Source organism: Trachemys scripta, chromosome 5 (assembly GCF_013100865.1).
Source record: "Trachemys scripta elegans isolate TJP31775 chromosome 5, CAS_Tse_1.0, whole genome shotgun sequence".
NCBI lineage: Eukaryota > Metazoa > Chordata > Testudines > Emydidae > Trachemys > Trachemys scripta.
The window spans coordinates 23,675,053-23,702,089 of record NC_048302.1 but is presented as its reverse complement, the minus strand read 5'-3'; the positions used below and the strand labels follow the sequence as shown (position 1 = coordinate 23,702,089).

Genomic DNA, 27,037 nt, shown 5'->3' with positions numbered 1-27,037 from the left:
AAATACAGAATTATCCAAAAATAGCCCCAAACCCTGCGGTATCCTCATTGTAAACTGGGAGGTTGCATCACAGACCTGGGCTCTATTCCCAGCTGTGCCACTGACCTGCTGTGTGAGCTTGGTAGAGTCACTTCACTCCTTGGTGCTTCCCTTTCCTCGTTTGTAAGCGGCTCTGTGGTCTGCAGATGGCAAGCCTTATATAAGGACAAAGTAGTAGTGGTGGTGATGGTGGGATTAGGAATCAAACTAAATATTAACCAGGAGGCAAATCCACATGGAGTACACCTGAAAACTGTGCAGCCCATTTTTGACCCCCTTGTTCTCTTTAAGCATTGTCTCATAACATTCATTCATCATATTCTCTTGTTAATAAACTATATGAATTAGTATTCAAATAAGGAACTCCGCCACCTCTGAAGTACAGGTAGAGGCACCTTGTTTAGCTAGTGTGAACATTTTGTTTAACATGTTTATGATTCTTCCTCTCATAGGATCAGTACATTTTCTGCTATCAAGTTGTCCTCTATGTCCTGAAACATCTCCAAGCTGAAGAACAGAAGAGTGGCAAATAAAATACCAGAGCCTGAAGTGCTTTTAAAAAAAAAAAAAAAAAGGCAACAAAAGCAGAGGCTCCTGCATATTTTGTTCATTCTGCCAATATTAGTCCAGTCCTTTTCTTCATTCTCTATCAACCATCTCTTCTATGCAGTCTGTCCTTCATGCCACTTATAGTACATGGTAAAGGACAAGACAATGCAGTACCACTACTCCCTCCCCCCCATCCCATAGTTTTGGGGTTCTTTATGTACCAGGAAAAATAATATTTAATAAAGTTGCATTTTTGCAGCTTCCTTACTCTCCGATAAATGACTGAAGTAAAAATGTTTTAATTAAAAATTGTAATAATGCCTTCTGTGGGTATGCAACTATTTTTTAGTATTTGTTTCTGCTGCAGTGGGAGGAGGGTGGGAAAATAAGGCAGTATTTTATCCTGGTGGATTTTCTTACAGGGACGTTTTATTAGTCTATTTTAAAAGCTTGTTTATAGCAGATCTCACGTTTTCAGCATTTTGATATAGTAGAGCGATTTTATAGGGAATACTTGAAATCAGTATTTAAGCTTTACAAACTTTACACCTATTAGCCTAGAAAAGAGTAGTGAATGTTTACTGTAAGTATCACAGTTTATAATGTTTACTTCATAAGAGTTTCATGTATATATTTATATACTTTTACAAAAAAAAGCTGAATTATCAGGTGCCTAAACTTATAACTGATTAGGCATTTCCACTATGTAAATAAAAATACACTTTAAAATGTATGTAGGTGTGTTTTATGTCCACGAGATGTCTGTTTGTCTGTCCTTAGACTGCAATCTTCACTGTGCTACCTGAGCACCTTGTGTTTCAAATCAAATGGGCATATACCTTAGATCTTACTTTCCATTTCTTCCCCTGCCCAAAGCTAATGTGTGTTTAGTTGTTGGAGGTTTAAAACAACAACATATATTCAGTAGGGAACAGCACTCTGCGTACTCTGTGATAAGGTGTACTAAGTAGCAGATGCACTGCCTCTCACATTTCAGGGTAAAAGCTGGGCTGAGAGACCTGTGAATATGCCATCTTTCATTCCCAAATTATCAGCCTGCAGAGATCTTGTATCCCAAAACTGAGACCCTGGGCATTTTAATTGACATAGCAACAGCCCAGCTTAAAAATACGTAGAGCTTTTTTTCTTGTCTCATCAATAGAACGATCAGCCTTGTTACAGAAATCATACGTGGCGTATCCAGTGAACCATGACAGCTGAGGAAATATATTGCTTAAGCTGCAGTGTAGTGTTGTTGGGATTCCCTCCAAGACCTTTTCCATTTGGCTTATCCAGAACACCTTGTCCAGTTCTGGGAGAACACGCCATCCAGTTCTCTTCTCTGGGATCCAAAACACTCAGTTCGACTCTGGATTTCATCATGCAGGGTCCTTTATTTGTCAGACAGCAAAGCTACACTGAGTTGATCAGACTCAAGCAGAGGGGATGGGTAGAGCCCAGGCATACCACACATTCAGAATTACAGACAACCTCTTCCTTTATACACATTACATTGTATTAGCTCTACATTACACCACATATTTTTGGAGTGGCTTTCTTACTTCGCAGGAACCAATCCCTGTGCAGCATGCTCTGTCCATGTGCTGTTCCCGTGGAACCTGATCTTTACATTCCAGTTTTATCTTGGCCATAGTCCCTAGCATCAAGGTGTTGGTGCTTATCTTAGCTAGCACAGACATCCTGACTCCAACATACTGTTTGTCAAGCCCCTATTTGCAACTTAACCTTCCATTCACCTTCACAATTATGCCCACTAAGAAATTAGGCAAGTTACTTATGTGAAGCCAGGTCTACACGTGTGATGGAACAATTCAGGATAGATCATGAGAAAGGGAAGAGAGATTGAACAGTTAGGTCATATTGTAGAACAATGCACCATTCTGAAAGGAATCAAAAATGAAGACTAAATATATTTCAGGAATGGAGTTGTCAATGGGTAGTGTAGTTAATGTAAAGCAAATGAATATAGTCAGAAAAAATGCTAGTTATTGTTTTGACTTAACCAGTGGATGCAGCATTTTGGGCTTTTTAGGAAATAAAATGATGGTATTGAGGTGAAGGCTGCCAAGGTGGCACCCAGCAAGCCTAATCAGCTTCTTTGTGTAGTAATTGCCTATTAATTTCTTTAAGTAGCTTGTTGCTTGTTCTGGGGCTTGCCCGGGGGCAGGGCCGGCTCCAGGCACCAGCCGACAAAGCATATGCTTGGGGCGGCACCTTGTAAGGGGCGGCCAGTCTTCGGATGGCGGGGCGGAGCTCGGGGTTTGGTGTGCTTTGTTTTTGGTTTGGCAGGGCGGTGCTCAAGGGTTTTTTTGTTTGTTTCAGTGGCGTGGCGCTCGGAGGGGGTGGTTTTGGCGTCACAGTGCTCGGGGGGGTTGTTTCGGCAGGGGACAGGGAGCAGGGGTGGTTGGATAGGGGGTGGAGTTCTGGGGGGGCAGTTAGGGGCGGGGGCGGTCAGGGGACAAGGAGCAGGGTGGTTGGATGGGTCAGGGGTTCTGTGGGGGACAGTCTGGGGCGGGAAGAGGGAGGGGGTGGATATGGGGCAGGAGCCAGGCTGTTTCGGGAGGCACAGCCTTCCCTACCCGGCCCTCCATACAGTTTCAGAACCCCGATGTGGACCACAGGCCAAAAAGTTGCCCACCCGTTCTAGATGCTACTTTATAAACTTTTTTTGGACTCTGAATGTTTTTGCAAGATATTTTTCTCCCCCCCACACCCAATTTGTTACCAAAAATAAAAAAACAAAAACATGGACAATTCATTTTACATCTCAAGAAAATACTGGCAACGTGGCTGTTAGCTTCATTGCTTCTTCTAGAATTGGAAAAAATACCTAAAAGTACAAAGGCCCAGATCCCCGAAGGTGTTTAGGTACCTAATTCCCTTTTAAATTATTGATTAATAAACTTGTATCTTTTCTGTCAATCATGAACTTAACCCATTCATGATGCATTAGGATATTCATCCTGGGAGCTTTATAATAGAAACAATGTAAAATGGTTGTGAAGGGACTGGTACAAGGATAGAATTTATTCATGACCTAGTCATCGCCTACATCCAGCTTTCCTGTGTATTCCAAACTGAGCTGTATGTGGCAGCTCATCCTTGCTAGGCAGGTAAGTGTTGAGTCACGAGGATTCCTGGAAGTAACGGGCCAATTCTTGAAGTCCTTACTCACAGCAGAATTTTTCTGAAGGTCGGTTTTTGCTGGCGATGATCTGTTACAATGGCGCAAAGTGAGACCACGATTTGCACTGTTGGCACTGACGGGAGTTCTAACTGAGTAAGAAACCTGAGTGAGACTGGAGCCAGGGCTTCAAAGATCTCGGCCTAGAATGAGGCCATCAGAAGGGTGGAAGTGGCCTCCTTGCACCAATTCTCTTGCCCTTCAGGTCAGACTCAGTTTGCTGCGCAGTCTTGTTTTCAAGGTCAATCTTATTCAATCTTTTGGATTCAAACATCCTTTCAGCCTCTAATGCTATGAAGAGAGAGAGAAAAAAATGTACTGAAATCTCCTTACAGCACAACTTATATTTAATATAAACCCCAATTTTGGGTTCTCTCAGGTAAAATAGAATGCCACTCCCATTCATGTTGTTGGCTATTTTATCCATTTGAATATTTTTAACCAGCTCTCTTGAGGATTTTCATTACAAGTAGAAGCAATGACTGGTTATTAAAAAGTATGGCTATACATGGGGTAGCCATATCCACACAGCTAACACTCCATCTGAGATCAGTTTCAATTTGATATTTTTTTCCATCAGGCATTTTTCTAACACTATTTTTAGAAGATTTAACTAACAAAATTGAGATGGCTCAGATTTGGCCTCCACTCCCCTTAGCTGGTCTGAGCATGAGCTTGGCGCGGCTGTCAATCAAGCCATTTTAATTTAATTAACTTTTTTAAATGTAATCATTTAAATCTTCGGGGTATTACCCCATCCCTCTATTTCCCCTCCCTCTGATGTCTTAGCACTTCGGATAGTGTACTGGCCTGAGACTCAGAAGACCTGAATTCTATTTCTGGCTCTCCCACTGGCCTGCTTGATAACCCTGGGCAAGTCACTCCCCATCCCTGTGCCTCAGTTTCCCCATCTATAAAATGGAGAGAATGCTATTGACCTCCTTTGTAAAGCACTTTGAGATCTACTGATGAAAAGCACTCTATAAAAGCTAGGTGGTATTATTATTTAGTACTTTCCAAACACTAAGTAATCCCCAACCCTGCCCTCCCCCCAGCGCGGATAAGTATTATCCTCATTTTCCAGATGTAAAGTGACTTGCTCAAGACCGCAAAGGCAGTCAGTGGCAAGGGTCTGAAAGACCATTATTGTTAAGTATCAGAGGAGTAGCTGTGTTAGTCTGAATCTGTAAAAAGCAACAGAGGGTCCTGTGGCACCTTTGAGACTAACAGAAATATTGGGAGTATAAGCTTTCGTGGGTAAGAACCTCACTTCTTCATCTTCATTTGAAGAAGTGAGGTTCTTACCTACGAAAGCTTATACTCCCAATATTTCTGTTAGTCTCAAAGGTGCCACAGGACCCTCTGTTACCATTATTGTTGAAATTCACCAAACCAAGGAGATTGGAAGGCACTTCAGAAGACAGATAACAATGGTAAATGTAAAACCTTTCAGCCCTGAAAAGTTAATATATATGGAGATATACTTATCTCATAGAAGTGGAAGGGACCCTGAAAGGTCATTGAATCCAGCCCCCTGCCTTCACTAGCAGGATGAAATACTGATTTTGACCCAGATCCCAAAGTGGCCCCCTCAAGGATTGAACTCACAACCCTGGGTTTAGCAGGCCCATGCTCAAACCACTGAGCTATCCCTCCCCCCAAGTTAATTGCTTGACCAAGTGAAAATCAGGATCCTAAACAATTTGCTGTTGAACAAAGGTATAGTGAAGATTTTAAGACATATGCTGACTTTGAGGAGAAAGGGTCACACTGTTCATGAAACAAAATGTATATTATTAAACAACCCTACAATGTTGTGGGGGCAGGGGTAACAGCTGCTAGAACTCACATTTTATCCTCTGTCTTGTGCAGTAGCTTTTTCTTCATGATTTTCTGAGCAGAGTGCAGACTACTTACCTCCCTTGTTTTAAATTTAAAAGCGGAGCTAAGACCATTACTTGCAATTTAGCTGGTTTTGCCGTTTCAATTCCCACTCAAAATGGCACACTGAATTAAAAAAAAAAAAAGGGCAACAAAAGCAGACCAGAAAACTTACTCTGTACTGATGGGATCAGCCTGCTTTCAACAGTGACAGCTGGCCGCAGAGTTAAAATGTGACACCAAGGGATGTCTTCAAGGAGAGGCAGGTTTGTCTGTCCCATTTCCTGGCACAAACGCCTTGTCAGCAAAGCAAGTTCTGCAGCATCTGCCCTGTGACAACAAAAATGTCATGAACGAGTGGCTTGTACAGCAATGAAAACATAAAATCCACAGAGTGTTCAGGTCACCTGTGGAACATTTTCTAGAGCAAGGCTAGCGATTTCAAATGACACCCATGTTTGTCTATGTAGAGGTGTTATTTTGGCCACCAGAGGGAGCGTCTCTAGTCTTGTATAAAAATAAAAGCATCTTGAAAAAGGTTAGAAGAATTAATAAAAATTTGAAAGAAAGGCTTCGAAACTAGTGTGATCAGTCAGTCTGTTCCCTCATTCATGCCATGATTAATAGAAAAACACAATCTGAGAAAGTCAGACATAATTTAGTTCGTATTATTTATGAAAGTTAAATAGAATTCCTGACAGTAATTTAGCCCTGTTTTGTTCCTTCATTGAACAGTGAGAAGAAGAAAAATTTCCCTCCAAAGCCACCCTTTTTTTGGCCCCCGCTAGCAGGGACCTATTAAAATATATGATGGCAGATGATCCCAGTATGCATCGGTTTGTTCCTAAACACAAAAAGAAAAGTACAGCCCATTTTTGTCACTGGGGACCCCCACATTCAGCCTAAGTTTCCATCAGATACAGAAGGCAGGATTCAGGGGGTTGGAGCCATTCATGTGCAGAACAGCTCACCTATATGGGGGGGGGCTCTTTACTTGTTCCCACATTGTAGGGCAGGGGTAGGCAACCTATGGCACGCGTGCCGATGGCGGCACATGAGCTGATTTTCAGTGGCACTCACACTGTCCGGGTCCTGGCCACCGGTCTGGGGGGTTCTGCATTTTAATTTAATTTTAAATGAAGCTTCTTAAACATTTTAAAAACTTTATTTACTTTACATACAATAGTTTAGTTATATATTATAGACCTATAGAAAGAGACCTTCTAAAAACGTTAAAATGTATGACTGGCGTGTGAAACCTTAAATTAGAGTGAATAAATGAAGACTCGGCACACCACTTCTGAAAGGTTGCTGACCCCTGTTGTAGGGCTTAGGGGGACAGGTATGTCTGTCTATTTTATAAGGTCTTCATTATTATAGTGTCTGAGTGCCCCACAATTTTTTAATATACTTATTCTCACAACATCCCATGAGGAGGAAATATTATTATCCCCATTTTGCAGTTTGGGGATGTGGGTCCCAGAGTAACTTGCCCAGGTCCGCACAAGAAGTCTGTAGGAGAGCAAAAAACAAACCTGCATCCTCCTGAGTCACAGGCTAGTACCCTAACCACTGGACCATCCTTCCTTTAAGATCAGGAGTAAGTTGGGGAAGGTGTACTCATCCACACACCAATCCACCAGCTTCTGAGCAGAGGCAGGGAAGTGGCTACAGCAGCTTCCATCCTTATCCCATTTCAGGCTGTTAGAAGAGGAGCAGGTGAGGGAGGCTCACTCCAGCCATTGCTTAGGATTTTGCTGCAGGGCCAGTTAGGAGAAGATTGATGTCTTAATACATGCAAATAATTTGTTAGCAAGAGAAACGATGAAAACATGTAAAAGGCAAAAGCATCTAAATGGTGTGATTTGTCCCATTTCTTCCCTTGTTCAAAAGATGCTCTCTAAAATTAACTCTGAGTAACAGGGGAGCAACCCTAAAAACAAGGGCTAATACTGAAACTTTAAGGTTGAGAACTCAGGCACTCAGGTCAGGAAATGCAAGATTGAAGTTCAAAGCTCAGCCTTAACTCTGCTCTCTTGTGTTTACATTTATGCCTCTTATTTTATGTCATTATACATTTTTCTATCAATCAATACAAAATATATAAGCTGGAATTTCTTATATCCCCTTACCTGCAGTAAGTTACAATCCAGTACATACTTTCTTCCCACTTGGCTTGAATTTTAAGTCCAAAAGAATGTACATGGTGCACATGGCTGTGTATGTGTGAGCTAAGGAAGCCAGTATCCATTCAGCACCTGGTTCTGTGGACAGAGGACTCTATTTCCCAGTGCCAGCAATCTGGCACTTTTCACAAGCACTTAATCCACTTTTAAAAGGCTGAAGAACTGTTAAGAGGCAGAATAGTCTAGTGGGCAGGACTCTATACTGGGTGTCAGGTAACCTAAGTTCTAGTCTTAGCTCTATCAGGGCTACACTCCGATACAAAACTCATGACACTGAATCTCGCAGCTGGCTCAGGCTGCGGGTTTAAAAATAGTAGTGTAGACATTCGAGCCTGTGCTCTGAGACCCTCCCCCAGCTGTGGCCATGCCACTGGTCTTTTATTGCAGTTTTCAGAGTAGCAGCCGTGTTAGTCTGTATCCGCAAAAAGAAGAACAGGAGTACTTGTGGCACCTTAGAGACTAACAAATTTATTAGAGCATAAGCTTTCGTGGACTACAGCCCACTTCTTTATTGCAGTGTAGACATAGCCTGTGTGACCATGAGCAAGGCATTTCCCTTCCCTGTGCCTCAGATCCCCTCCCACGCTTTGTCTACTTAGACTGTAAACTCTTTGGAGCAGGGACTGTCTGGCCCCCATCTCTTAATTAATATTAACAATATAATAATAAACAGACTATAGTTGTATAAAAACTAGTGACCACTGTTGTGTGTATTGACTGTGGGATGTAGTAACCAGCACTTACACTTTATAACAGCTTGCTTGTAAGACCGATTTTACTGTCCTCTTTCTGTGAAAATCATATTCCATGGTAGATCAGTGGATGCAGTTCACTTACACAGACATGTCAGAAACAGACGCACACTATCCTCTTTTGCTCCCTGTTCACCTGTAACAGAAGAGATTGTTAGCCAGGAAACCCCATTCCACCTGGGCATTTACTTGCAGTGCATTAAGTGGAAGAATTAAATGTAAACAAATGGAAAACCTGCTCCAGGAATTAACAGAGTTGTATTTGTCAGTCTTGCCTGCAGTTTTTGGATTATTTGATTCTGAAGAGATCAAAAAGAGTAGAATGAACAAAGTCTCCAACCCCTGTTTCAATTTTACTCTTACCATTTCTATGCACATGAAGCAAAACCTGCCATTTGGCCCTGATCCAAAGCCAACTGAAGTCAATGGGAGTCCATTCCATTGAATCATAGAATCATAGAATATCAGGGTTGGAAGGGACCTCAGGAGGTTATCTAGTCCAACCCCCTGCTCAAAGCAGGACCAATCCCCAACTAAATCATCCCAGCCAGGGCTTTGTCAAGCCGGGCCTTAAAAACCTCCAAGGAAGGAAATTCTACCACCTCCCTAGGTAACCCATTCCAGTGCATCACCACCCTCCTAGTGAAAAAGTTTTTCCTAATATCCAACCTAAACCTCCCCCACTGCAACTTGAGACCATTACTCCTTGTTCTGTCATGTGATACCACTGAGAACAGTCTAGATCCATCCTCTTTGGAACCCCCTTTCAGGTAGCTGAAAGCAGCTATCCAATCCCCCCTCATTCTTCTCTTCTGCAAACTAAACAATCCCAGTTCCCTCAGCCTCTCTTCATAAGTCATGTGCTCCAGCACCCTAATAATTTTTGTTGACCTCCACTGGACTCTTTCCAATTTTTCCACATCCTTTTTGTAGGGTGGGGCCCAAAACTGGACACAGTACTGCAGATGAGGCCTCACCAATGCTGAATAGAGGGGAATGATCACGTCCCTCGATCTGCTGGCAATGCCCCTACTTATACAGCCCAAAATGCCGTTAGCCTTCTTGGCAACAAGGGCACACTGTTGACTCATATCCAGCTTCTCATTCACTGTAACCCCTAGGTCCTTTTCTGCAGAACTGCTGCCTAGTCATTCGGTCCCTAGTCTGTAGCAGTGCATGGGATTCTTCCTTCCTAAGTGCAGGACTCTGCACTTGTCCTTGTTGAACCTCATCAAATTTCTTTTGGCCCAATTCTCTAATTTGTCTAGGTTCCTCTGTATCCTATCCCTACCCTCAAGCATATCTACCACTCCTCCCAGTTTAGTGTCATCTGCAAACTTGCTGAGGGTGCAGGCCATGCCATCCTCCAGATCATTAATGAAGATATTGAACAAAACCGGCCCCAGGACTGACCTTTGGGGCACTCCACTTGATACCGGCTGCCAACTAGACATGGAGCCATTGATCACTACCCATTGAGCTCAGCAATCTAGCTAGCTTTCTATCCATCTTATAGTCCATTCATCCAGCCCATACTACTTTAACTTGCCAGCAAGAATACTGTGGGAGACCGTATCAAAAGCTTTGCTAAAGTCAAGAAATAACACATCCACTGCTTTCCCCTCATCCACAGAGCCAGTTATCTCATCATAGAAGGCAATTAGGTTAGTCAGGCATGACTTGCCCTTGGTGAATCCATGCTGACTGTTCCTGTTCACTTTCCTCTCCTCTAAGTGCTTCAGAATTGATTCCTTGAGGACCTGCTCCATGATTTTTCCAGGGACTGAGGTGAGGCTGACTGGCCTGTAGTTCCCTGGATCCTTCTTCTTCTCTTTTTTAAAGATGGGGACTACATTAGCCTTTTTCCAGTCATCCAGGACCTCCCGCGATCACCATGAGTTTTCAAAGATAATGGCCAATGGCTCTGCAATCTCATCCGCCAACTCCTTTAGCACCCTCGGATGCAGCGCATCCAGCCCCACGGACTTGATGATTGGCTTCAATGAGCTTTGGATCAGGCCCTTTCAATCTAGATGACTTATTTTACATTAAAGAAAACAAAAGAACAAGTATAAACCATTCCATTGAGAGCAACTGGAGAGTGTTTCTGTTGCTATAGGAATCTCTACCTTGACTTGACTCACTGCCCTGCCCTCTTGCAGGTCAGCAGAGCCGGTCGAAAAATGAAAACAAAAATAATAAATGTCATGAAATATTTTTAAATGTTCATTGATTTCATTTTGCAGGGCTTGAAATTGTCCTATTTTTCATTTTTTTAAATTACCTCCCCATGTTGATAATATCAAAAGTGTTTCCACCAACCCAACCCCCTCTTAGTCTCAGTCCTGAGTCTCACTCCTACAAAATGACCGACAAGAATTATTTAAATTAACTTTTGATTTGACCGTATTAAGGGCTAATGGGAGTAATAATAAATGGAGTACAAATTATGGAGTAAACTTACAGCTGAAGCTTGGGGATGCAAGAAAGCTGTAGATCACAAAGCCACTGACCCCTTAACCTGCTCATTTCAACACCCCACAGCCTTCCTGTGAGGATTTTTAGAGAAGATGTAAATAGTTAATAAAAATAAGGCCGCATGGCCCCGCTGCAACTGCATTTGAACTTCCCACTGAGTAAACTGCTAATGCAGCTAACGGATCCCTCTTCAGTATGACACCACCAGCTACCTGTTTTGTCTCTTTGCAATGAATTTTTGTGTTTGTTGCTTACTCGCACACTAATCCACAAATAGAGCACCACAAAGGCAGTGTTGTTCCTGATCCTGGAGCCTCCCTTGGTTTACTTTAGAGGATGCATTTCACTCCAAGCCTTAGGGAAATGTAAGGCAACCACATGCCAGCACACACACGGATCCCTGACATCTCTTTTGCTGATGTAATAATGGGCTTTGTGGAGCGTCACCAGGCAACACTTTCATTGATAGACAGAGAGAGGCAGTCAGTGACTGAGACCAGCTTGAATGGCTGTGTTTAGGACCTCCCCATACTGCAACCAGAAGGGAGGGAGAGAATGGGAGCAGCCTCCCTGTGGTCAAGCTTTGGAGAGTAAGTGACAAGTAAATTCATAGTCTTCTTGGGTTTTCTTTGCTAATGCTTTTCTCGGCCCTGCTTGTGACTCAGGAACACAGACTATCCCTTGTACACTTAAAAAGGTCAATTAGTTTTAAAACGGAATAGCCCAGAACTGCGTGTATATATTAAATACCACAGGCAAAATTTTCAAAACCAGCCAGCATAAAACCGATATTTGCATGCAAACAAGCATTAGAAGTAGTTTTGCCTGTACAGGTGCAACTGATCCCAAGAGGGGAGAAGTGCCAGAGATTCTATGAAGGCCACTAGGGATTTTGCAATTGCTATTGATTTTACGTAGCAGGTGCGCATATACTATGGTGATGGGTGGCTGTATAAAATCTTTAGTTTAGATAGATATAGGTAGGATAAGGATTTGCAAACACATAGTTTTATGGTCAACTTTGGAACTCTCATATTTAGTTTCTTGTTTAGTTACTACAGTTGCTAAACTGGCTACTTGTCAAGCTTTGAGGCTTCCATACTGTGGCACTGTCTAACTAAAATATAATGATGCAGATCATTGTTGCTACTACTGTTGTATAATTGCAATGGATCTTATACAAAGTGTGACACATGGCCAGAAAGTGTTAAGCAGCTTGCAGGCTAAATAACGCAAAGGCAACCTTTAGAGACATGTTAGAAAGTATCTGAATGGTATTTAGGGCCATTCCGTGCTAGACAGGCTAGAACTTTGAAGTGCAAACCTGTGTTGTTGGAGAATTAAAGGTGATACTAATTGTGTGTGTTTACTTATATCTTAGATGCTAGCCATGTAAACAGACAGTTCCTGTCTGTCACTATAGCTATTGATTCAGAGATCAAAAGGGAATATTAACATTTAGATGAATCTTGGGTGCAATAATGTCATTGTCTATATGTCTCTTTAAAGTTTGTGATAAACTGCCTAATGGATAAATGATTTTATATTAATCCATATAGCTAATTACCAGTGAGGTTTAGGAAACAGAAGGTTACATCAAAAGCCTATTGTTCACCCAGGACTGTATGTCAAGTGGCTGCTAGAAAACTGTATAAAAGACCTTGGGTCCTGATCCTGTCATCTCAGACCTGCTTGATGCTTCATGCAGGCGAAGCTTAAGTTGTAAGGCTGAGATCCCAGTTCTAAGCTTGAATATGAAAATTGGTCTATAACCCATGCATTAATTATGAAAGAACTTTTCACAACTACAGAGCTCACCATCTCTGCTCTGAATCTGAATCTCAAGAATTGTGCTCATGTCTGTATGTATACTGCTCTTTTAACCAATTCTCTCTCTTCTTTTTCAATAAATTTTAGTTTAATTAATAAGAATTGGCTGTAAGTGTGTATTTGGATAAGATCTGGAATATCCATTGACCTGGGAGGTAATGTGTCTGATCCTTTCGGATTGGTAGAACTTTTTTATATGATGAATAAGATTTCCAGTAATCCTCATCATATTTGACTTGGGTGTCTGGGTGGAGGCCTGAGGCTGGGTTACTTTATGGGAACTGTGTTATTGGCTTCTGGGTAACCAGTGAGGTATTATAGAAGCTGTTTTGTGCTGGCTTGCTAAATCTAAGTATTGGAATATCCACCAGCTTTGGGCTAGTAGTGAGCCAAAGCACTGGCTAGCTGCACCAAGTACAAACTCTCCTGGACTCTGTTGATACATAATCCGGGCAGCTAGCCTGTGCCACCGCTGCCCGTGCTACAGCTGCCACACGCCTATATTTAGTGCACCAGCTTGATGAAAGGTAGCATGAGTATGGCTAATCAAGCTGGGAATCACAGCCTCAGCTCCAATTGCAGATGAAGCCTAACTTGGGTGTGTCCTGTAGGTGCTGATTTTGAAAAACACAGCCCAAATGATCTCACGAGAACTCCAGAAGGACTTAACACAACTGAGTAAACAGACAACGCAACGGCAATTCAAGTAAGCACAGACAAGTATAAAGCAGTTTTACATACACCAGGAGTGTAGTGAAATATAATATTTGAACCCCCGAATGGGTTGTTAGACCAGTGCTAATTCTCAGGAGGGACTATGAAGACATTTACCACAGCAGTACTGGAAAAAGTGAATGGCATGCCAGCTAAAGAAAATATTTCTCCGACACTCACTCTTTTCTCATAGCCAGACACCTCAGTGTCTCTGTTTCTGTGGTAATTCAAAACATTCAGCTCAGTGCTAGAATTTAGCTCAATCCCTAATTTACAGATTTAAAACAAAGAACATACAATGTTTCTTTTGGCATTTCACTACAAAGGATACCGATGGGAATCAACTCTAATTACATTCAGTTCAGTTGCCAGAGCGCTTGCAAATAGAATTCTTGTCTTGAGGGCCAAGTATTGCCCTCAGTCTCTCCATGTGCAGAGCCTCCTAGTGCCATACAGCTCTGGAAATGCTTTGTTCCCAGAGATCAATCCTTGATGAAAGCAGAGCGTGTGATGAAATCTGCCTGGCAGAAGCCTCGCTCAAAATAAAATGAGTTTACCAAAGGTCATGCACATGATGGTATTTTCATTGTTAATGCAAGAAAGTAAGCAGCAAACACAAGCACTACTTCCACCCAGTGGTACTTTGGATTACAGCACTTTACACTAATAGAAAAAGACTTGAGGACAAAAAATGTACAACGTTAACTATCCCGGGATAATTAAAATGGTATAATCCTGCTGTGTGACTGCAGTTATATCAGTATAAAGGTGCCTTATACAGGAATAGCTTATTCCCATACGGATTCACTCCAGATACTTCAAGTAGCCCATAAGGCAGTGGTGGGCAACCTGCGGCACGTCAGGGTAATCCGCTGGTGGGACGCGAGACAGTTTGTTTACATTGACTGTCCGCAGGCAGGGCCGGCCGCAGCTCCCATTCTGCAGGAAAATACAAGGGAAGATGAAGTAGTGTGCAACAGGAGTTACAAAATAAAGCAACTGAATACAGGAAATAAGAAACTGTACACTAGTCTCTAACAGAAAAGATAGGAAGCCTGACAGTTCATATGGGCAAAGTTCAAGAGAAGAAAAACAGAATATTTTATCAGTTGATTTAAATGGCAAAAACTTTCCATTACATCAAAGATTTTTATCTCTGTGGGATTCCATTTTTGGCCAAAAAGGAAACCAGGAAGCCATTTTTCTCCTGCAGTTTTATTAATCACGAAACAAACCAAAACAATATTCCAACAAAGCTATTGAAGTGGTATGAGGTTTAAGATTAGGCAAAAATATGATTAAAAGGTTTATTACTGTCATTGAACATTATGGTAATAATGGCACATATACATTTTATAGTAAATTTATAAAGGGCCTCCTTTTTGTGTATACAAATTTTGTGTCATGAAGTTACCACACTTTGGGGCATTTATGTGAGTAAATTGTGCAGTTAGTGAGCAATTAGGCAAATTGCATATGCAGATGTGGTCACAAAAAGAAGGCCCTATAAATGTTTTTCACTATTACAGCAGAGTAAATAATTTCCTTGATGAATTCAGCATCTTTTTCTGCTCATGGAATGTCTGAGCGGATTGTGAGCTCCTCATATTTCTTCATTATTCATATCTACCCAGTGGGGTTTTTTTAAGTTGTAGGAGCTAACTGTGAACAGTTCACTGAGAGAGTATTCAGTACTCTCTATTCAAAATCTGAAGTGTTTTGATTAGCTGTGATTGGTCGCCTGGGATTGTTTCTATTCCATAATCAGCAGGAGGGTTTGCAGAATTTAGGCCATTAGGATTTTAAATCTTTCAAGGAAATGCAGCAGTGTATGTAGGGAGAGGTAAGAAGAAAACTGGATCAATGAATTTTAGATTGTATAAAAAGCTTTTTATACAGTCTAAGAGCCTGCCCGTGTGCTCTTAGAAAAGTTAGATATGTTGGCTGGCTGCAGAATTTAACAATTTTTTTCTTATATAATTCACAAAGTAATTACATATTTGGCCCTCGTTGCACAGGAAATGGTCAGATTCTTCTCTGGCTCATTCAATTGTCTGTGTTCCCAGGCTCTAGAGAGGGATTTGTGTCCGCCAGAGTCCCTTCACATATAAAATATACCAAGCACGTTGCATTTATCAGCATGTGATTTTCTGTCATCACCACAGCCTTGGGGACAGAATAATTGCATGTATGGCCCTAGGTGCAGTCAGATTCCTTGAGTGGCTTATTTAATTGCCTCTGGGCTAGGGTTATTATGGAAACTCTTTCCTTATATTGTATTAAGTAATATTGGACACCGTTTTAAACCAGCATTTTCAAAAGTGATTATTGATGGTGTGTGCCTGACCTTAAATAAATCCCTTGTCCCTGATGTCCAGCCTTAAGCTTTCATGACTTTGATTGAAGATGAAGGAAGTGGCAGATCTCTCTAACTTGTCCCACAATTTCTCGGAGTGGAACTCCCATAAGCCTGGGGGGTGCCAGCACCCTTTTGTGGTTCTTTTCTCACTGGAGGCCCAAGATGAATGCTCATCGGCTACCGTTACAACCCCCCAAAGAGCTGCACTGAGTCTGACCCTGACAGAGTTTTGTGGTCACTTTTGCTTTCTGGAGTACATCCAAAACTGAGAAATGATTGTGGCACTCTGCCTTTCAAAGCTCAGACATAGATATGTGGTGGCAGCACACCTCTCATTAGTGTTTTGTATGAGGATTATTTCCCCTCATTTGCTGAAGCAGCTCAGTTCTGTTTTGGGAAGTTTGTCCATGCATCGGGGGAAAATGACTCAGAGGAAACTGAGGTATCTGATCTGAGACTAATCAAGAAGAAGAAGAAATACTGTTCACCTGCCTGTCCTCTCACTTACACCAGTGTAAATAAGCAGTGATTCCAGTGAAATTAAGACAACATTCCCACAACCAAATATAAAAATTGGAGCAATGTTTAGTGAGATGATGATGCAGTGATCTCATTCTGAATACAGTATTACCTTCTATGGACTTGATACTGCACCCTTTCAACTAATTGGGCCAGAGCCTCCAGTAGTCTAAATTGATATAATCTAAATTGATGTTATTTAAACTGCACTAATTTACACCAGCTAAGGATCTGACCTGATGGGTGCAGAAGTGAGATCTGTTTTGGCAGCTTCTGATATTAAAAAAAGAGCTTGAATTTCCCACTGGCTTGAGTAATGCAAATTTTGTAAATGTTTGCTTCTTTGCTGAGTCACCAGCAGTCTTGGTTTCCCTAAAACAGTCCTGGCTTTATACCAAAAAAGAGTCCTGGCCAATGTCCTGAGATGAGAGAGAGAGAGATGTTTTGCCTGCCAGAAATGTTTTTTGTTATTTTATTCTTTATATTTTTTATGCATCCTATGGGTGGGTAAGGTCCTTAGCAGGTTGATTGTTCAAGCAAGAGAACAACAGCTATGGTAGGGAATTTGGTTGCAGGGCACCATCTCTGCTCAGGACCCAGACCTTTTAGGGGGTTGTTATTGCATGAAATGCACTGCAATAATAGGGGAGTGGAAGGATGGATACATTTGTGTGGGGGTGGGACTTTGCAGAATGGGCAGGGAGCACATGGGGTTATTGCAGGATAGGGACAAACAGGGGGACCCTAAGGAAGGCAGGAAACCGCACACCCCTGCACCTCCAAAGACAGAGACCAACAAAAGATAAGTCTCCAGATGCCTCCGCAAGAGAGAGAGGAGGGCAATGTGCCAATCCCCCATCCCCCAATGAAGAGAGAATGTAGGAGAATCCTTCTGAAGATGCCCAGAAAGGGGATAGGACGGACGGCTCTGCCAGCAGGGAGGGGCAATTTCTGGTTGCTGGGCCTCTCCCTAAGAAGACAACTGCCAGTAAGTGGGCGTGGGGAGGTTGTTTGGGAAGGGATAGGATCTCCATGGGTTGTGACTACTTAGTTAACACTCAGATTCAGGCTTTATGAGTCAAGGGATTGATATTAAAAACCCTGGCATTCTGTAGGATGCAATGCAACTCTCCAGCTGGCCCCAGAGCTCCAACTTCTCAGACTGGTCACATTTTCCTGTTAAATCTGGTCACTATGACCTCTCCCTGAGAACTATTCAGTACCAACATCAGCAAACTTGTATGTTTAGTTAACACTTAGGAGACTGCAGGACACATATTTTGTAAACATACACATGTATCTATTCATCCATCCTACTAAGCCTTCGAAAATGACAGCATACCTGTTTTTTGGGACTTTCCCTCTAGCATTGACCCAAAGAAAAAGTTTGCTGCACTTCTGGTGTGGATCTTTGTGAGCATGGCATAAAGGCAAGGGGGTATTGAACTCTGGTGAACCTCTGGCTGCAGTTTCAGGTGTTTTGGAATTCTTGTTTTTCTTTTTCTTCTCTTCGGGGGAGACAAGTGCTGTTTCAGCTTTTACAACAAGTAGTTACTCCTGCATCCTATGATCAGGATGCCATTAATAATGTCTCTGCCAACAGTTACAACACCATAAAAATACATGCAAATTGTGTGTAAGGTTATTTTTATGGATTTAAAATAAAAAAGGCTCAAGTATGTCAAAATAATTGCAAGCAGTAAAGGTGAGGTTCCAGAAGGAATGACTGCTGATTGAGCTTTAAAAATAAGTCTCCTCAAGGACTAGCAGAGCCATCTAATTCATTTTTTTTATGAGTGCTCACCAGTGCCTAGTTTTCAAACTATAATTCTGGATTTCTATAGCACACTGTGCAGCCTCTGCAGGTGCAAATTCTTTGCCATGTGAGCAATATTTTTTACTATGGAAGGTCCAAATATAACAGAGGGTTAGATGGGCCTCACTCTTGTTAACAAAGATATGTCTCCACTACAGAAGCTGCCCTGTTTGACTTTGAATATTAACCGAGCACCCCTTTTCTCTCAAACTCGTATTGCGGACTGTTGGCCTACTGGCACGGACAAGGTCAGCTGCGTTAAATATCTGCTGTAGCAAAGTGTGCTTCGGGGCATAAACCAACCCCTTATTAATGGGTAGGGTGACCAGATGTCCCGATTTGATCGGGACTGTCCCGATATTTGCTTGTTTGTCCCGTGTTTGAACATCGGTCGGGACACTGGACAAACAAGCAATTTTGCCCTCCACTCCGGCTCACAGGCGGAGCCCGGAGGGGCTCTCGCCCCCCCAGCCCCGACTCCGCTCCCTCCTTCCCCCATTGGATCCCTCCCCAAATCACCACATTGGCCCCGCCCCCAGCCCCGCCCCCTCACTGCCCCATTGGATCCCTCCCCAAATCCCCACCTCTTCCCCAAACAGGCGGCATTCCTCCTCCCTCCCAGGCTTGCACACGGGCCATGACCGGGGTGGGAGTGCAGCGTGGAGGCTGCTCCAGCCCTGCAGCCCCCAGGGCAGCGTGGTGGGTCCAGGGGCAGCGCAGAGCGGGCAGGGCCCAGGCGGGGGGCAGAGACACGCATGGGAAGGACACGCTCCTGCCGGGAGGGGCCGGGCCTGGCTCCCTGGTTCGCCCCCTGCCCGGGTGGGTCCCCGAGCTCCCCGCGGCCGGAGAGGGGCTGCCCGGGCGAGTGTCCCAGGCGGGGCAGAGCGGAGCAGCCTCTGCTGCGGGGCCGGTGCGACGGAGCCCAGGAGTGGCTGGGCTGGGAGCTGCAGGAGGGACCTGGAGCGCGGCTCGGCTGCACAGCTCGGCGCCTAGGCTGGGCCCGGGACCAAGGGGATGGGGGAGCTGGGGGTGTATCAGGGGTCGGAGCCGAGAGTTGGGTGGAGATGGGGAAGAGGGCGCTTTTTTTTTTTGCTCCGCCCCCACGTCCCGATATTTCATCTTTGTCATCTGGTCACCCTATTAATGGGGGTCAGGAAAAAGCTTTCTCTGGGGGAAGATTACTCCAGGGTTTCTTGGACCTTCCTCTGAAGCAGCTGGTACTGGCCAATGTTGGAGACAGAACTAGACAGACCACTGGCCTGAGCTGATATGACAATTCTTGTGTGCTAGGCACAGCCCATGATCACCAGTCTGCAGACACATCAGAGACCAATGATAATATTTCCCTGGTAGAGCAGTGGGAATTAAAAGACACAGCAGTTCATCAGAATCTGTAGGACAGCCATCCTTTCCCACTCCCTTCCCCAACTGTAACTGAGATTTTATATGAGTCTGGTCAAAGTAAAATCTTTTTGTAATAAGTATGTGCCCCCAGTAATCCCTTAGCACTCTGTATGTGAATCTGAAACTTAAACAGGAGGAAACCGATATTTAATAATGTTGTACAAAAATACCTTTGGGTGCAAGTGGACAAAAAAATAGGTATGAGTTTGTCTTTAGTTTCCCAAGTCCCCAAGAAACTATTGGGCACAAATTATGGTTAATAAATTATTAGTTTATTTTCTAGCAATTTAATGCAAGCAGTTTACAAGGTCTGTGATATACTCCTACCTGTTTAATAGCTGCCAATACAATAGTTCCCATGTTGCTAGGAAACGAGTTCTGCTAAAGAAATATTTTTCTCCTGAGAGACTACAAGGACAAAAGAAAACTCAGACAGAATGGAGTACCAGTTTAATTACTGATATGTCCTCTGTCTGGGGACTATATCCTGCATGATGAGGATGGAAAGGTGGGATGGATTTCATGAACAAATACTGCTTATTATTTGCATTACATTAGCAGCTAGAGACCCTAGCCAAAATCATTGGCCCACAGCTCTGAGTTCGGTGGGTAGCGATCGATCATCGGGGATCGATATATTGCGTCTCGTCTAGATGCGATATATCAATCCCCGAACGCGCTCCCGTCGACTCCGGAACTCCACCAAGGCGAGCGGCAGTAGCGGAGTCGACGGGGGAGCCGCGGCCATCGATCCCGCGCCATGAGGACGGGAGGTAAGTCAAAATAAGATACATCGACTTCAGCTACGCTATTCCCATAGCTGAAGTTGCGTATCTTACATCGACCTCCCCCCCCCAGTGTAGACCAGGCCTGACCTCAGGTGCTTACATTCTAAATAGGTGAGACAGACAAAGCGTGGCAGAAAGAGTTAGAACATACAAGCAGAAGATTGGAATTGAGGCACAAAGAGAGAGAATGACTTGTCCAAAGACACACAAAGTCTGTGTGAAAGCTAGGAACAAAACCCAGATCTTCTGAGTCCCAGTCCAGTTCTTTAACACAAGACCATCCTTTCTCAATAACAGCAATAGATCTTTTCCACTTCTAAGTACTATTTATAATGCCCTTTTCTGTGAAGTGCCATGCCTAACTGCCCCGTTTAACTGGTGGTAAAAGGCTATCAACCATAAAGGAACAGTAGGTTCAGCATAAGGATTAATTCCAGAGTTTCCAGCTGAGTTATGAGATAGATAGGAGAGGGATTTGTTGGTTGTCAGTGTCTCTCCAGCACAGGGAATATTGCTTTCCTAAGTGGTGCTGCTCCTTCGCTGGAAAGGAGGGATGAAATTCCTCACGGGGAAAGACACCTGAGTAGCTTTGCTCAGCAGAGCATGCACACATTATTCAATTATACAATTCTGCACTTGAAACTGGCAGGAATAATACTGCCATCTGTATCTCTTGAAACTGGCACTGTGTAAAGAAAACTATAAAAACAGAAGATAAGATGGGAAATGGAAGAAAAATAGCAACACAATATAACCTCGTATGCCCTCAAAATTTTGTAGCATACATCCAGCCAAAGAGACATTAATGTAGTCTTTGAACAGATAGGCACTAAATCATGCTTGAACAGGATATCATCAATGAAATTGTTGATAAACTAATTGAAAGAACTTGTACGTCTGACTAGAAAAGCAGAGACCACAAGAAGCAGGCTAGGAAACCGCCTCTTGCTGTCATGATGTGGCGGTGCCTCAATTTCTCCTCTGGTCAGTAGTCTTCCTCTCTCATTGGCTGGCCCTCCAGTTAAACCAAAACTCCATCCCTTCAAGGGTAACAAAAGTCCACATAAAAATCTACTTCAAGGCCAAGTCTTTCCCAGTCCTCACCATGTTTACAGCAGGGCTCTCTCTGGGGGTCTATATTCAGCTACCACTTCATTTATTGTTTGCATCCTATCTTCCCACATGGTGTGTAACCACACCAAAAAAGAGACACTTATCCTGCCGTGTACATGAGCAATCAAGAACTGAACCACAGAGAACATGAACAGGAAAGTGATGTAGGCTGGAATGTACAGCAGACAGAATGAACAGATGTGAACTCCGTTAAAAGTCCCTATAAAGGAACCTGGGCATTTTCTGGTGTTTTTCCTCCCATGTGTTTATTTAAAAAAAAAAAACCCCACACATTTAATACAAGACTTAAGTTGGGAATTAAAGGTGGCTTGCAAAATATTGAGTTGGTACCATTTTTTGGCTTCTCTATGTTTATTATAAAGACTGCCTGAAAGGGGTTTTTTGGTTTGTTTGTTTTTTTACGTAGAACTATCTGGAGTGTCAAATCTGTTCTTCCCTGGTTTTGCTGGAGGACTTCTTGGGGGTTTCATGAGATGCATATTGTGAGCTCTCCCCTTAACTGAAGTGAGAGGGGTGTTATAGTAATAACAAACATATTATTTCTGCCAAGTGTTAATCAGGCATTTGAATTAACACACTTGAGCAAAAATAAACAAAATGTAGTTTTATGTTGTCTGAGTAAAAATCCCTTCCCCACTCAATTATTCAGCTTTAACTCTCTTCTCTCTTTTGTTGTCATAATTTCAATATATTCAAGCTCAAGTATTTGAAAATCATGAGCCAGCCCCCACCCACTCAAAATCATAAGACTGCCTTGAAAATCATGAGATTAAAGAAATAATAAATCTTGAGTTCTTTTTATTGGTCTTCTGGTGTCAGAGGGTTTGGGGTTCACATTTTTAATCTTTTCTTCATAGCCTTCATAGGGCTGGAAACGTATTTAGAAAGCAAGCTGAGTTTATCAGGGACTAACCTGATTATTCCAGTAGTCTGAGCGCTAGGAAAAACTCCAACTATCATGATACGCATGATAAAATTGAGCATTTGTAACTGTCATTTAGCCTCCCAGGCAGGGCTAGATTAAGGGATTTTGGGGTTGTAGACATGCCACAATACAGGGCCTCTGGTGGCTCCACACCAGCTTCGTAGCTCCAGCCCTACTTGGGTTGACAGCGGCAACCCGACTTTCCTGCCCAGAGAGGCAGTGACTTGAGGCTTCCTCCTCCTTGCCAAAAGTGGCAACGGGGCTTCCTTCCCCTCGTGAGCATCAGTGGCAGTAGCCTGGATCCCTTTTCCCCTAGGGACAGCAGTGGGATCCCCAGTACTCACCCCAACAGCGAATGTATCTGCTTAGGTGGACATCGGGCCTGCCTCCTCCCACCACACACAGAGTCTTTGGCTGGTGGAGATGGCAGATTCCTCATCTCCCCTGAACATTGTGTCTTGCAGTTTACACGCCTGTGAGGAGCATAAGGCAGTTTAGAGCTATTGTTTTAGGTGTCTGCAGACTTGGGCAGACATCATTGCATGGATTACACTCGGGTCACGCTTTCAAATATTTTTCCACAGCCAAAATGGCTAGCAATTTTTTGTTTTTAACGGGAGAAATGACATTTTGATGTCATCACATGAGTCCAAAAGCTGGGACCCTGAGCACTGGCTTATAATGCCTTATGCCATAATCAGGCCCTATTTCTGATTTTTAAAGTTATATCAAGTAAGCAAAACCCACCCCTTTTGTTTTTTAAATTATAACACTTCAAGCCTTTTTAATGATGTATAAAAGGCACAAGCGTATTTTTTCTCCTGCTGAAGGTGACATTGAAGAACTGGGCAGGGTTTTGTGGGGGGCCACATGACCAAAGGTGGCTTTCTCCTATCATGAAGTTGTTTTATGAAAACAATTAAGAACTGGCTTGTCCTGTACTGAAAATTGAGAGGTTTTACAAAAGGCCATGTGAGATAAAAGAAAAAGTGTGGAAACTGAATCTGTGCAGATGCAGGGATACACCTGAGCAGATCCATTTTCAGGATGTGGCACACAGGGGTGGGTGTGTACGTGTGTGTTACGTGCACAGACATCTCAATTGATCGTGCCAGTATATTTTTTGTTTGTTTGTTTTTTCAAGGAGGTATGCAATACAAAAACAAAACATATTCCAAAATAAAAATATTTTCATTCACTTTTGGATACAGTGATCTGAAATAATGGGAAATTTTTACAGCTGTCATGCAGCTATATTATTTTTGTGTGGTAATAAAATAAAATCATGTCTGCCTTACCTTTGATAACGTTACATAATATTTTCCCCATTTGTGTGCATGAACTTCCAGATTAATTTGCAAGTGTTTATTTACATGATACTTGGATGCTTAAGTCTCTAGTTTAGTATTTGTAGCTCTAATTTGTAAATGCACACCTTATTCCTGAAGCTAGGTAATAACTCACTGAAATATTGCCTCTTTCTTATAGCCTTCTTTAGCTACATAATAAAGGGACATATTACTAGCAATTAAAGAGCACACTCGTCACTAGTGTGTATGCTGCTGAAAAGCCAAGTATCTAAACAGAGAGTCTGATCACAAAACTATCAGATCTGGGAGACGGCCCTTTTACAGCTTCCTAATTCTGATCCCTATTCAGCAATGCATTTAAGCATGTCCAACTGACTTCAATTGACTTAAAATTAAGCACAAGTTGAGGGAAAACAAATCCCAGATCTCTGCATAAATCTGGTGAAAATAACTATTCCTCAAGGTTCAGCTTGTAAGGGCAAAAACAGTCTCTTGAAATTCAGGCTAAATAGTCTTAAACTTTCCAGAAACGTTATTGCAAGCCTGACATTACTACCTTAAAACACCTTACAACACACTTAACTAGTGTTCTTTCACACAAATAATTCAAGACATAATATTCTGGAGTCTGTAATAAGACATACTACATTCTACTTTTAACACTGAGTGTCCTACAGGCTGCTATTGGATTCTTCAGAAATTCAGTATTCATCCAGTATTTTTTCTGAATTCAAGGTAGTTTTCTTTTGTTACAAGAAGGTATCCACATCTTCATATATACAAACCCACATTGACACAGTTGCTTCATTGGTGACTGGCTGTTTTCTGCTATAAACCAGCTGGAGAGAGACTGGAAGCTCTGTCATGTAGCTCTTAGACTATTTTCTGGCCGTGACTAACTCTAAGTTTTTATCTTACCCTATTCCCAGCTCTCTCTTTACATTTGCAACATGTTCTCAACACTGTTGATTAAAATGTATTTCTTATGAACATAGGGTTTATAATGCTCTTTCAGAGGCAGACAAGTAACACCGTCTCACCTAGACACACTCACTGTCTCTTTGGAAAACACAAGCTTAATATTCTTTTCACCAAGGTTAGTTTATTCTGGGTTTGTGATAAGATTACGGAAGATGTCCCTGAACACCAGGTGGCCTCCTCTCACATTTCTGCAAATACACTTTAATCACCCCCATCCCTTTGCCAGGTATGACCAGAGAAAAGCCGCCTTCTTCAAGTAGCATGATTGAAGCCAAATTAACCCTTAATTCCCAGTGTGATCAGTTGTTCCTACAAATACATTATGAAACCTTTCAAACATTGTTATTTTATGAAATTATTCCACATTGAACTTTGTCCTGCTCCTAGCAAAGCCAGTAGCTAAACTCCCAATGATTTCAACAACACCAGGAATGAGGCTTGTGTTAGGCCCCTATAATTCATGTACTAATTGCACCCCTACAGGACAATAAATCAGTCTCCACATCTCCCTCTTCACATTTTGGGGAAACGTATTGCCAAATCAGTTAAGTTCTTTAGCCACAATACAAAAAACAGACCTTAACATAAAAATTGAAGCTGTGTGTTATTTTAACTGTCATTAACTGTAGTGTCTCATCTCCTTTGTTTCTAGTCTTCTTTCCTTTCCTGTGTGTTTCTTGTGTTCCTCACTTCAGGCCTTCTCCGGCAAAGAGCGAAGCATTCCTAACTCAACATTTAAGTTAATCCACCCCTCAGTGTACCTGTGTGGCATGCAGGCGGCGGTTTCCTTGGAGAACTGACAATAGCAAACTACTTGGAGTTTTTGCTTCTTTTTGTGATAACTGGAATCCCTCTGTGTGCTTCCACTGTGTTAAGTTATTCCTTAGGGAGACATTCAGCCTCATCCTTTTGTGGAGGATTGGTGGAGATGCACAATGCATCCTCCTCAACCTATGGACAGGCCATGGGGCTACAGTAAGGGTATGACCCAAAGCCCACAAAGATCAATAGGAATCTATCTATTGACTTCAATGTGTTTTGGATCAGGCCCTATAGGCATCCTGAGTTCCCTAAATTTTTTGGGTGGCAGGATGTATTTATGCAGCATAGCCCCTTCCACAGTCCCCAGTTCTGTGCCAGCCTATTTCAGGCCCTCCTGGAACTCCTCTTTTTGGTATGCTGGGGTTCAGAGGCATCACTTTGCAGAAGGGCAATCACAGAGGGGCAATGTGAGATTCAAGTAGTGCTGAGGGCCTTGCATGGGTCCTCCGTACCTGTGTGAGTTTCAACCTATGGATTTAACAGGTGGATTTAATTAATAATTCATACTCACATAATGTAAAATTATTCATCATACATGACACTGTCGACAGCATCACAGATGTGCTGAGTCTTGCTACCTAAGGAGAAAGATTTGAAATCCAATTTACAGGACTGTAAATGTACATAAAGAGATGCATCCATCACCCCATCTTTTGCATAGCATGGTAAGGATGAAAGCGGTGGAACCTCAAAGCTATTTAGCATGGAGAGCAGAATTAAAGCATCATAAGCTCTCGCCATCTGATCCCCTGGAAGCCCCTTCCCCAGGAGATAACTGTGTGTGGCTGGCTGTAAGGATGGCATAACATGAAAGCAAAGTTAGAGCCAAAATACCTTTGAGGATCTGGGGCATTGTGCTGAGAGACAATACAATGATGTGTAAAATATCATCACATGGCATCTGAAGCATTTTTGTAGCATGAATTATTTTCCAGGGCTGTGTTGCAAAGTGATGGTTTTATGGGTGACAAAGTGATTTTGGAGCCTACTTAAATGTTCAGCAAATTTCAATGTAATATTAGAATGAGGCTGGAAATACTGAAATAGGTATCAACAGAACTATTCAGATTTCACATTTTGCCCCAAGGATTTCACAGAGGTATATATGAATCTAAGGCCTTGTCTACACTACGAGAGTAGTTCGATTTTACTTAAATCGAATATTTGGAATCGATATTGCAAAGTCGAACGTGTGTGTCCACACTAAGGACAGTAATTCGACTTTGTGAGTCCACACTAACGGGGAAAGCGTCGACATTGGAAGCGGTGCACTGAGGGCAGCTATCCCACAGTTCCCGGAGTCCCCGCCGCCCATTGGAATTCTGGGTGGAGCCGCAAATGCCTT

General features: G+C 42.7%; 2 protein-coding genes across 10 annotated transcripts in view; one reads left to right on the top strand and one right to left on the bottom strand.

Moving 5' to 3' along the window:
- The window catches only part of PTPN13 (protein tyrosine phosphatase non-receptor type 13), a 146,742-nt gene extending 146,129 nt beyond the window's left edge, over positions 1-613 (top strand). For all 8 annotated transcript variants that reach the window (XM_034771548.1, XM_034771553.1, XM_034771554.1 and 5 more), the window contains one exon: positions 492-613. In XM_034771548.1, the coding sequence (XP_034627439.1) occupies positions 492-572 (81 nt within the window). In that variant the 3' untranslated portion in view covers positions 573-613. The remainder of the gene's footprint in view (positions 1-491) is intronic.
- Positions 614-3,139: 2,526 nt separating this feature from the next.
- C5H4orf36 (chromosome 5 C4orf36 homolog) lies at positions 3,140-26,272 on the bottom strand. Of its 2 annotated transcripts, XM_034772131.1 has the most exons (4): positions 26,204-26,272; positions 8,605-8,748; positions 5,850-6,004; positions 3,140-4,084 (listed from the first exon to the last, which is right to left on the bottom strand). In XM_034772131.1, exons 2-4 carry the CDS (start codon positions 8,667-8,669, stop codon positions 3,951-3,953), a joined length of 354 nt encoding a protein of 117 aa, XP_034628022.1. In that variant the 5' UTR covers positions 8,670-8,748; positions 26,204-26,272; the 3' UTR covers positions 3,140-3,950. The 2 variants fall into 2 exon arrangements, with proteins under 2 accessions (XP_034628022.1, XP_034628021.1); XM_034772130.1 differs by lacking the exons at positions 8,605-8,748; positions 26,204-26,272 and adding an exon at positions 7,807-7,925.
- Positions 26,273-27,037: the final 765 nt, after the last annotated feature.